The sequence below is a fragment of the Bombina bombina genome, chromosome 6 (genome assembly GCF_027579735.1).
Source record: "Bombina bombina isolate aBomBom1 chromosome 6, aBomBom1.pri, whole genome shotgun sequence".
Taxonomy (NCBI): domain Eukaryota; kingdom Metazoa; phylum Chordata; class Amphibia; order Anura; family Bombinatoridae; genus Bombina; species Bombina bombina.
In genome coordinates, this window is record NC_069504.1 from 106,133,473 (window position 1) to 106,146,594 (window position 13,122).

General features: G+C 38.9%; 1 protein-coding gene across 1 annotated transcript in view; it reads right to left on the bottom strand.

Annotated features, from left to right (window-relative positions):
- The window catches only part of RELN (reelin), a 957,839-nt gene that overhangs the window by 474,257 nt on the left and 470,460 nt on the right, over positions 1-13,122 (bottom strand). Inside the window, 1 exon segment of the mRNA XM_053716545.1 lies at positions 1,256-1,307. Within this exon segment, the coding sequence (XP_053572520.1) occupies positions 1,256-1,307 (52 nt within the window).

Below are 13,122 nucleotides of genomic sequence, written 5' to 3' on the forward strand. Positions count from 1 at the left end.
TTGCTGTGCTTGTCCTCATGCCGTGTCTGACAGCATGAGAATGAGGCTTCCATAGTCTATGGAAAAACGCTCTTGTGAGCGCAAAGCTTCCGTGCAATGCGAACACGAGGTTGCATTTGCATTGCACCTCACTGGTAATACCGGCACACTTATGAATGCACTGGTATTACTAAGTTGAGAGCAAATATCGCTTTCGCGGAAGCAATAATTTCTGCTCAATTTGTAATCTGTCCCTTAATATTTATAAATATGAGTTCAATACTTTTTAAATATGTTGTAGATGTGTTTTTGTTAATATTTTATTCTATGTTATCTCTCAAGTAGTGCTAACATTTTTAGTGATGTTATATGTTAAACAGATACCTCCCAATGTGTAATATGAGCAATGTTTAGGGTAGTTGCACTATCGATTGAAAAGTATAGGGCACGCTAAAGAGATATCAGTCATGCTGAACATTCTCTGGTAATTAGATATGTGCGATTCTGTTCGGTTCGATAATTCGGAAAATTCAGCAAATTCGGCGATTCGAATCGAACCGAATTTCCGAATTAAAATTATGCAGAATTTTCCGAATCGAATCGATTCGTAAATTCGGATGGCCATTGGATTACACTAGTATTGTACAGTATGTTAGGTTAACACCTAATATACAGTATGATACTAGTCTAATCCCACACTTACCGAAATGCCGAATTTCCGAACCGAATCGAACCGAATCCAGCCGAATTTCTTCAAATCCGAATGAATCCGAAACAAATCGATTCGAAATTTTCCGAATTCGAATCGATCCGAACCGAACTTCGAAAAATTCCGAATCGATCCGAACCGAATCAAATTTTTTCGCCATGCACATGTCTACTGGTAATTCTGTTTAACCATGGACTTGTAATACCAGAATTCTGCGCTATCAATAGCGCTACACTTGTAATCTGGGCTTAAATGAGTGTTAAAATGATGAAGCCCAGATTAGCCTGCAGATAAGATGCGTCTTTAAAAAACAAAATCACATTAGTTTTTAAATATTGTCCAGAATGTAATGGGCAGCACCATGTTGTAATTCAGGTTTCCGTCTCTGCTGAAGCCAAGGGAAAATTGGAAACATAAATAATGAAAGTACATTGCAAAGTTGTTTTAACCACATATAAATAACATAACAATTTTATATTATAATCTAAAAGTGTCTAATGTGGATTTAAGACATTTAATTTTTGTATTTAGTTATTTATTTACAAAAGACAAATACTTGTAACTTACCAATTGAAAACTGCAGTACAGATGCTGTAGATGTGTTAACGGCAGCTGAGATCTAAAAAACAGTTATAAAAAAAGAATGAAAACACATATTAGCAACACAATATAAACACAAAATCGGATTCATAGAAACTCAAAATCTTTCTTTCATGATTTAGATACAGCATATGTTCTTCTGTTATCCAACATTCTCTAGATATCCTTTTTTGAAGAAGTATCAATGCACTACTGGGAGCTAGCTCAACACATCTGGTAAACTAATGAGAAGAGATATATATGCCCAGCTACCAATCAGCAGCTATTTGCCAGTAGTACACCACTGCTACTGAGTCTACCTAGGTATCTTTTCAACAAAGGATACCAATAGAACAAAGCAAATGAGATAAAAATAGTAAATTGGAAAATTGTTTAAAATTGCAAACTTCATCTTAATCATGAAAGAAAAAAAAATGGGTTTAGTGTCCCTTTAACAATTATACAGTTACATCACCTAACACAGAAAATAAAATGCGTGGTTAATAGAAGAACAAGTAGCAAGTAGTGGCAGAAAATATAGTGTATGTCTATATTAAAGGGACATAGCGCTGCAAAACAATTCTATCATATATAGGAAACTATGTTTAGTAGAAAGTAATTAAAGGGACACTAAACCCAATTTTTCTTTCATGATTCAGGAAGAGAATATAATTTTAAACAACGTTCCGATTTACTTCTATTATAAAATTTGCTTAATCTGTTAGATATCCTTTGTTGAAGAAATTGCAATGCACATGGGTAAGCCAATCAAATGAGGCATCTTTGTGCAGCCACCAATCAGGAGTTACTGAGCCTATCTAGATATGCTTTTCAGCAAAGGATGTCAAGAGATTGAAGCAAATTAGGTAATAGAAGTTTAAATTAGAAAGCTGTTTAAAATTGCATGCTCTTGGCATGCGCTAGAGGGAGGAGTTTCCGGGGGAGGAGCTCAGGTGCAGGGCTCCTGCTGCACCTGTTGAAGCATCACCTCCACCTTAGGCTATTGGCAAAACCTTCCCGCCCAAACCCTTAGCCCCAGGGCAGCCTAAAAATAGCTGGTTCATCGCTCCCGGAACCGTGGTAGTGCCTTGTCTATGCACTAAGCTGCAAATTGCAGCATTTATGGGTTCCTGCCGTTAATTGTTGAACAGACTCTGAGAGACTACCTGCGCCTACTTTCTTACTTTTTTTTCCTCTCTATCCCGGTCTCCAAATAAGGAAGATACATTACTCTCCCCCCCTCTGTGTCTACCAGATCCTGACATACCCTGCTGTCTCGGAATTGTACAAAAATGGGAGATGCCACACCGCAAACTAACATCTAGAAGTTCTACCTGAACGGAGTCCTTTGCTTGGCTGGCTTGGCGGTGGTTGCGGGGGCTGGGCTGGGATCCCGCTCGCTGTCTTTCTGCATCAGCTGTGGTGTGGACTCACCTGTAACCGGATCCTGCTCCCCTGCCGGGCCTCCCGCGGTGGCTGTCTCCCTTTGCTGATTGGTCCCTCGCTGTTTCTGGGTTGCCCTGAGGAGAAGGCTGGAGAGAGCTGGTTGGCTGCGCAATCTGCTGTTCTCGGTCCGGGTGTCCCCTCCCACCGGTGCTGCGTGAGGGGCACGGACCGCTGTCCTCATCTCCTTGGCTTGATCTGGATGCCACCAACTCCTCACTCTCTGACACCGGCCTGTGACAACCGACCCTTTCTACTCCCCGCAGGTGAGGCCCATCTACACAGGTGCTCCCCCTCCCACCGGTGCTGCGTGAGGGGGATTGCCTTGGAAGGAAAACCTTAGGGATCCCAGCCTGCAACTCCAGACAACACCGGGTAACGTTCAAAATTGTAACTTTCTTTCTTATATCCTACTACCCTTTTTTTTGGAACAGTGTCTGAGCATAGATACACAGGGGGTCAACTGGGATAGGAGTACCGGGATAGAGTATTATACAACTGGTATCTACTGCTTGATTAAATCCCCCTTGAAATAATTGCGGCTGACTTCAAAATAAGGACACAAAACCACATCACTGGCCCTTCTCTTGTGGATTCGGCTTGTTTCTATTTTTGACCATATCTTGGATCATTAATTTTCACCCCCCTATTGTTCTTCCTTTGTTTGTGGTGGGAGAGGAGTGGAAAGGAACAAAAGGACTGTCCATTTAAAACTAATTGACTATTAGTATCCTGACACTATTGTTTCTAATTTTATATCTGCTGAATCTGCTGTCTTATCAATGTTACTTACCTGAATCAAAAATATTGCACCTTTATGCTTAACAATAGCTAGCCTTTAAACAAAACTGCGAGTTAATTGAGACTGCCTAAGTAGTTTAAACTACTTGGGCTTGCTTGGTTTTGCCTATCTAAAATTGTTCCTCTCTCTCCTCGTTTGGAGGAAAGGGGGAGGAAAAGAGGTGAAGGGAGAGGAAGGGGGAAGGAGAGAGTTAAATGCTGCATAATAACCTCTTAAAGTAAAGGGGGAGAAAGCTGCTTATTATTTAAATTTATTTGATTGATAGCAGTATGATACTAATGACTTTATTTATCTAATCACCCACCAACTTGCTGTGTTTTTTTTGTTGTTTTTTTTCCTTCTTTTTTTTCTTTTTTTTCACAAAACAATCCTGTGATTTAGACAAAAATGATCTGACTAAGACCAAGTAAGCTAAGTATCTCCAATTAATTGTATCTGCTTGACCTTGCTGAGTCCAAAACTCTCACCTTAAGGTCTTATAACTCCCAGAGATCTCTACTGGAGTGAGAAGGTGAAGGGAAAGGGAAGAGGAATACCCTTCTACATTTACTGTTTGATACAAAACTGTGTTTTATTTATCTTAAGGAAGCCCCTGCAATTAAATGCTTCCAGAGCACAGTGATAAATCATATTGAAATTAAATTGCTGGAGCTAATAGGCACAGGTGGTCTATAGCTTTAGACAATCTTTGGTGTAAAAATAACCAAACTTGATCCTGATTACAAAAACCAAAAGTGTATCTAAAAATTTATATACCCTCTGTGTGGGAAATTACACAAGCACAGTAAAAAACTTGCTGACAATAGTAGAGTGAAGGAAGGGATACTTTGACTCAGTGACCTCTCATATACAAAATCTTGAAAAAGAAAAATTGACTGTTTGATAGACATATAGTATACATTTAAATATAATCCACTACTAATTCAACAGGGGGAACTAACAGCTATAATAATTTTTTTCTTTCCCCCCCCCCCCCCCACTTTGGTTTCCACTCCTTCCTGTCTCGCATCTTGTTGCTAATAATCTTAACAATAAAATCATTTTCACGTCCATAATATAAGCACAACTATCACGAAACAATCACCCCCCTAACACGCTATAATAGATATTAAATCTTCCCCCTATAAGCATCACACTCAGCACCCTTTTTTCTTCCTTTTTTTTTCCTTCTCACACACACTTATGGTCACCTTGCCATATCACATGAACTGAACCTCCCACTGTGCACATCCACTTTTCACTGGGTTTTTCCCTTTTTTTTTTTTTTTTTTTAATACATGGACAAATTCTTTGCTAGCACCTCTAGGACACCCTCACCAAACATGGCGGCTAGAAACAGAGACAGGAAGACTAAAAATATCCAAGATCCCCCCTCTGAGTCAATTACCACCCAGATGGCAAGTATACCCGAACCCATTAATTTACAAAGCCTAGTTACTAGCATCTCTGAAGCTCTCACGCCTAAATTTGACACGTTAAGGGCAGAAATTAAACATGATATATCCCTGTTAACCCAGGAGATAAGACAGTTCTCCAATAGATTACAGGAGGTAGAGCAACGAGTGTCAGACTTGGAGGACCTAACAACAATACATAATTCCAAACTTGAGACTTCTGGGACTAGCTTCCAGGGAATCTATGATAGACTGGAGGATCTGGAAAATCGATCCAGAAGGAATAATATTCGCATAATTGGCCTCCCTGAGGATAAACAATATGATGACCTAGGTCATTTTATATCAGACATACTTACTAAAGCGCTAAATATTCCTCCAGCCTATCATCCGATCCTAGTGGAAAGAGTGCACAGAGTGGGTCCTCCTCGTTCAGATAGCAGGGATAAGAGTCGCCCCAGACCTGTTATTGCGAGGTTACTCAATTTCCAGGACAAAAACATGCTATTGCAATCCTATCGCAAAAATCAGCCAGTCCTCATAGACAACGCTAGAATCATGCTTTTCCAAGATTTTTCGGCACACACAGCCTCCAAAAGAAGAGAGCTGGCCCCAATTTGCACAAAGCTTATACAAAATGGAAACCGTGCCACTTTAATATATCCGTATAAGCTTAGAGTTGAAGCTAATGGTAAATTACATTTATTTGAGGATGCTCAAAAGGCTGCAAATTTTTTTGAAACACTGAACTCACAATCTTAATTAGATGATGATTAGATATCATAAAAATTTCACAAGACCCAGAAATGGGGAATCCCTGGATATAGCACCAAGCGTTAGGAAAAAGAGAGGTGTGGTTATTTTAATAGGGAAGAAATCTCAAGTAGAAATTTTGAATTCTGAGGCTGATCCGGAAGGAAGATTTGTTATTGTGAAATTTAAGGCAGCCCAATTGACATATACACTTTGTAATATATATGGTCCCAATGTTTCTGACCCAAACTTCTGGAATACTATTCAAACTAAACTTTTATTATTTTCGGAAGGGTACTTAATCCTAGGGGGAGACTTTAACATGTCACCGCAAGCACCGATAGATAGGCTCAGGAGGAATCCTAGACAAATAAAACAAAAGAAAGATAATTTAGATACAAAAAATTTTAACAAAATTAAACAAAACTTGGCTCTACGGGATATTTGGAGAGTTCAAAATCCTGAAACACAGGATTATACTTGTCTCTCCAAAGCCCACAAAACTCTCTCCAGGATCGATTTGTTTTTAACGGATGAACGTCTATCTTTGACAAATTTAACTGCAGGCATCATGCCGATCATGGGCCTATCTCTCTTATAATTCAACCGGGCCACCCGAAACCCAAATTCTCCCGTTTTTTTTCCCCCTATAACTTAGCAACAGATTTCAAATTTAAGGAGCGGATTAGGAATAAATTTAATGACTATGTAAACCATAACAGTAGTTACGTAGGGCGCCCAGATATATTTTGGGAAGCAGCTAAAGCTGTACTAAGAGGCGAAATTACCACTTATGTTGCTACTTTAACTAAAAAGCTTAAGATGAGAGAAAAAGAAATCAACAATACATTGATTAATTCATACAACCGCTATCTGCTGGAAAAAACCCCATTAAGCTGGGCAAAATATATTCGAGCCAAAAGCGCTAGAGACTCCTTCTTCTTGTCCCAGGAAACATACAAAGAACTTAGACTTCAAGCCAAATTGTATAAATTTGGCAACAAATCGGGGAAAACTTTAGCTAGATTAGTTAAAAATGAAGGAAGGAAACCTGCTATTGAAGTACTTCAATATAAGGGGAAGCAAATCTCAGACCCCAGCGAAATCTCTAACATATTCCTAGAATATTACCAAGATCTATATGCCTGTAAAGGCTATGATGGGGAAAGGGCAGATGATTTTTGGAGTAAAATCACTACACCAACAGTAACAGCGGAAGAGATTGCTAATCTTAATTCCCCTATTCTAAGCGAAGAGATAGACAAAGAAATTCTCCAACTCTCTTCGAATAAAGCCCCAGGTCCGGATGGACTGCCAAATGAATTTTACAAAATTCTGTCACCAGAAATAACACCTTATCTGAGTAATCTATATAACAAGATTTATGTTGATGGTAACCCGGTCTCAGCATCTTTCTCCGCATCACATACAACTTTGATCCTAAAAGAGGGGAAGGAACCCCGGCATAAAGAGTCATATAGGCCAATTGCTCTACTCAACTCAGATTACAAAATTATGTCTTCCATTCTTGCAACTAGGTTACAACCCATCCTAGCAAAAGTAATACATACAGATCAAGCCGGCTTCCTAAATGGACGCAATTCGGCGGCAAAAATCAGAGAACTACTTGTAACAATGGATTACATACAGAACCACCCCCTCTCTGTTGCGCGGGAAGAGGGCTTCCCTGACTTAGCAATCTTGTCAATTGACGCCGAGAAAGCCTTTGACTCTGTAATCTCTAATCATACTCTGACAGCTTTAACAAAGTTTGGGATAGTTGGTAATCTTCATAGGTTCATAGGAAACCTACAGGCTCAATCCCAAACAAGGTTGATAATAAATGATACTCTTTCATCCCCAATTAGGCTGGAAAGAGGAACACGTCAGGGCTGCCCTCTTTCCCCGCTTCTTTTCGATATAGGTATTGAACCGTTGGCTATCATGATCAGGGATTCTCTAGAGGGCATAAGGATCCGAGATTATCAGATCAAAATTGGTCTTTATGCTGATGACTTATTAATTTATATATCCAACACTAATTTAAATATCCCAAAACTTCTTCAAATAACTGACCATTTTGGCTCCTTCTCCGGGTATAAGGTAAACAAATCAAAGTCTGAAATCCTCTGGTTGAGGAAAAACAATAGCTCCATCTTAGACATCCCATTTAGAGTAGTCACGGATTCCTTTAAATATCTAGGGATTCATATTCCACTTAACTTACGGGACCTATATAAATTTAATATATCACCTATACTAATCTCTATCAAGGATAAACTTAAGTCTTGGCAGAATTTGCCTTTATCAGTCTCGGGTCGGGTAGAACTATTTAAAATGATCCTCCTCCCTAAACTTCTATACATTCTTCAAAATGTACCACTGCTCTTGTTAGAAAAGGACATCCGCTTTACTAATGCTGCACTCACTCAATTTATTTGGCAGGGTAAGAGATCTAAAATATCCCTTGCTAAGCTTAGTATACCCAAAGAGTCTGCAGGCTTAGCACTACCGAATATTAAATTTTACAATCTTAGTTTTCTGGCACGCACAGTAGCTGACTGGACACATACAAAAAACTATATCCTAAGCAATGAGTTAGAATTAAATATTTGTAAACCTTATCTTCCAGTGGCTATGATCCACTCTCTGACACGGGAATTGCCCGCAATGATTAAAGGGCTGAATACAATATATACCCCGATTAAGGCTTGGGGCAAATTAACTAAATATCTTACAATACCCAGAAGTGTTTCGAAACATCTCCCCATAATAGGGAACCCACAATTTCAAGCTGGTATTAACTCAATAATTTTTAACAGGTGGCATAATGCCGGACTCAACAAAATAATTTACTTATTAGACCAAGATAGGAAATGCATCAAATCCTTTGAGGAACTTAAAACAGAATTTAATCTTCCTAACAGAGATTTCTTTTCCTTCTTGCAAATAAGACATTTCACCGCAGAACTAATCAAACAGCAAGGATACCGTTGGACGCTAGGTAAATTGGAAAACTGGTTAAATTTGACAAAAAATGGCCATATGTCTATTACCCCATGCTACGATATACTTAATACAAGTAGAAGTACTACTTTACTAGACACCATGGCATCAAAATGGTGTTCATTAATACCCCAGACCGATATTGACTCAAAAACCATCCAACTATCAATAAGTAAAGTAACTGCCGCTACGATATCTGCCACCTGGGGGGAGGCCCATACTAGGCTCCTTCACAGGACATACTTTACCCCAGAGAAAGGTTTTAGAATACACAACCAGCAGTTTAATAAGTGTCCTAAATGCTCCCTTCAGGCGGCAGACCTGACCCATATGTTTTGGTTTTGCCCCAAGATTAGAAGATTCTGGAATAGATTAGAATACTGGTTAAGGACCATATTAAAAATTAATATACCTCCTCTATCACTATATCAAATCATTTTTTGCTTAAAGATGGAAAACTCTCACCATGATTATGATAAAATAATAATTCTTTCCATCCTAACCACTAGGTACCTGATTTGCAAAAAGTGGAAAACAAGAGCACTTCCAACAATTCCCGAAATTAGGAATTATTTAAAAAAACAATGTATATTAGAGCAAAAAAACACAGATATTGATAAGGAATCAGACATAAGGAAGTTCTTTAGTAAGTGGGCATTATTTATAAAATCACTCCAGGAAAGTGAAATTGACTATTTAATTTTTCCCTTTAAACATTCTGAGATAGTTCTCATGGGGGTATGGTAGATGGGGAGATTGAGGAGAGGAAGGGAAATCAGTCCAATTGGGTTTTTCTTCCCTTTTTTTTTTTTTTCCTTCCCTTTTTTTTTGTTGTTGTTGGAACAGATTGATCGGAGTATGCAAATTGTAAATACTCATCAATGTTTTATTATGGGTGACAAGAAAGATAGCTAGCCCTGCGGGGCGCAAATATACCATCGGCAGGGGGGGGGGAGGGGGGGGGAGGGAAAAAAAATAAAAAATTTTGAAAAACTCTAAGACTTTCTCAGAGACAAATGAAGTAGATATTGCTTATCTTATTGAATAATGTTAAACACAATTTTTGATTGACATGCTAAGCAGAATTAGCATATTATTGTATAAATTATGCAAGGCCATTAAGCCTTAAAGTGTGTTAGTATATCTTTATCTCTTGCAACTTTTTGATCTAAATAACAAATGCAATATGTAATATCTCTGTGTTTTGCCTTGGTTTATAAATAAAAGATATAAAAAAAAAATATTGCATGCTCTTTCTAAATCATGAATGAAAAAATGGGGGTTTCATGTCCCTTTAAACTGAGATTTGAACTAAGACAGCAGTATCACCTGTGAACTTTCTACTTAGGCTTACTGAATGATAAGGGTAGCTCCCTTTTGATGCAGATGGACACACAAGCCTCACAAGGGAGAGGAAGAAAGGGAGAGGAAGGGAAAGGAAGGAAGGAAAGGAAGGAAGATGAGGGAAAGAAGTAAGGGAAAGGAAGAGGAGGGAAGGACGGGAGAGGAAGGAAGAGGAGGGATGGAAGGGAGAGGAAGGAAGAACGGAAGGAAGGAAGGAAGAAGAGGGACGAAAGGGAGAGGAAGGAAGAACGGAAGGAAGAAAGGAAGGGAAAGGAACGGAGAGAGAGGAAGAAAGGAAGGAAGAGGATGGAAGGAAGGGAGAGGAAGGAAGAGAGAGGAAAGAAGGAAGGAAAGGAAGGAAGAGGAGGGAAGGAAGGGAAAGGAAGGAAGAGGAGGAAAGGAAGGAAGGGAAAAGAAGAGAGAGGAAGAAAGGGAGAGGAAGGAAGAGGAGGGAAGGAAGGGAGAGGAAGGAAGGAAGGAAAAGGAAGGAAGGGAAAGGAAGGAAGAGGAGGAAAGGAAGGGAAAGGAAGGTAGAGGATATAAGGAAGGGAGAGGAAGGGATGAAGGAAGGAAGAGGAGGGAAGGAAGGAAAAGAGAGGAAGGAAGGGAATAGAAGGAAGAGGAGGAAAGGAAGGAAGGGAAAGGAAGAGAGAGGAAGAAAGGAAGAGGAGGGAAGAAAGTGAGAGAAAGGAAGGGAGAGGAAGGAAGGAAGGGAAAGGAAGGAAGAGGAGGGAAGGAAGGGAGAGGAAGGAAGGAAGGAAAAGGAAGGAAGGGAAAGGAAGGAAGAGGAGAAAAGGAAGGGAAAGGAAGGTAAAGGAGAAAAGGAAGGGAGAGGAAGGAAGGGAGAGGAAGGAAGGAAGGGAGAGGAAGGAAGAGGAGGGAAGGAAGAGAGAGGAAGGAAGGGAATGGAAGGAAGAGGAGGGAAGGAAGGAAGGAAGGAAAGAAGGAAGGGAAAAGAAGGAAGAGGAGGGAAGGAATGGAGAGGAAGGGAGGGAATGGAAGGAAGAGGAGGGAAGGAAGGAAGGGAGAGGAAGGAAGGAAGGAAGGAAGGGAGAGGAAGGAAGGAAGGGAGAGGAAGGAAGGAAGAGGAGGGAAGGAAGGAAGAGAGAGGAAGGAAGGGAATGGAAGGAAGAGGAGGGAAGGAAGGGAAAGGAAGAGGAGGGAAGGAATGGAGAGGAAGGAAGGGAATGGAAGGAAGAGGAGGGATGGAAGGAAGGGAATGGAAGGAAGAGGAGGGAAGGAAGGAAGGAAGAGAGAGGAAGGAAGGAAGAGGAGGGAATGAAGAGAGAGGAAGGAAGGAAGGGAATGGAAGGAAGAGGAGGGAAGGAAGGGAGAGGAAGAAAGGGAAAGGAAGGAAGAGGAGGGAAGGAATGGAGAGGAAGGAAGGGAATGGAAAGGAAGGAAGAGGAGGGAAGGAAGGGAGAGGAGGGAAGGAAGGGAGAGGAAGGGTAAGGAAGGATGAGGAAGGAAAAGGTGGGGGAAAGGGCATGGTTAGGTACACTTAAGACTCTTTTGTAATAAATTAAAATTATATAAATTATATTAAAAAAAACACTTTGAAAATGTCAAATTATAATTCTTATAATTTATACACACCACAAATAAAATAGGTAATTTAATCTAAGGTTACTATAACACTGTAAAGTTTTACTTGTTTAACAAATCCTATTATTGCTCTTGTAAACCATCTGCTTTTTTAATAGCCATTAAGTTCACTTTTGAGGATAATACAGAATTAATGTAATAATACACAGCTATTGACAACTAACAGCCTTTAACAATATTGGAGAACTGCACACCATAAGACATATTTACAAATTGTTGATCTTAGTTTATTTTTTTATTTTGATATTAAATCTGCATAACATTCTTATAACTGAATATTTATTCAATTATATTCATTTAATAGGATGTGCAGATTTTTATTTTACATATGTTTTGAAAAATTTGTTTTTACACAACCAAGATATGTATAAAAAATTTTAAGAGTGGCTAATGGATAAAAAATACCTTGTGAAATATATTACAAATGATTACTACATATTCTTTTCTATCACAACATCATTTTTTCAATTCTCTTACTTTAAGTGATTATATTGGACATATCTACTTCAAACTTGTATATTAAAAACAACAGTGGCAACATTAATCTTTATAATTGATTAAGCATTGTAAAATGACATATGTGATGCTCATAGTATAAATTAGGTATCATTTATTATTCTCCTGAAATTGTAATTTACTGAATGAATATTGCAATTTATAATCCTTCTAAAGATCACACCATAAAAAATTAAATGAATCAATTAGCATACAAGCTGTGTTTGTTTAATAAATGATTTTTGGAAAGTCACAGGAAAGAGCAACATAAAAAAAACATATGACAGCAAAATGTATTCTTTACCAATAGTTCTATAAATTCTATATTAAAAACAGAAAGAAAAAAAATCCATGTTAACCTTCGGGAATTCCATTTGCTCTTCCTTTTAAATGTGTTTAATGGGAGTTTGGCACTCAAAACTACAAAATGAACTGTTAGCCAATGAACATTAGCAGGAAGTACCTATCAGCCAATGAACATTAGCAGGAAGTACCTATTAGCCAATGAACAATAGCAGGAAGTACCTATTAGCCAATGAACATTAGCTGGAAGTACCTATTAGCCAATGAACATTAGCAGGAAGTACCTATTAGCCAGTTATCATTAGCTGGAGGTACCTATCAACCAATAAGCCTTAGCAGGAAGTACCCGAGCAATAAACCTGTATAGGTTCAGTGTGTGGCCCTGACATGCATTTTTTCTGAGGTATTTTTTACCCTCACCAATCCAAAGAAAGTAATAGCCATTGTTGTAGATTGGACTAATTTCCAGTGACCTAAATTACAAGTTTTGCGGTATGGTGCGGTACAGCTATGTTGCTGAAAAATGTACCTTTGTGTGCGGAATGTGCAGGTCTCCCGTAAGACAAGTCGCGGCGGTACAGCTATACTGCAAGTGTTTTAGCCTTTATGCAACTCTCCATTCCGCACTCAAAAAATGGCTTTTAAATGCGGGATTTTCATAGTGCCTATAAAAAAGATTGTGCGTTTCGGCTAAAATGCTTGTGTTACAG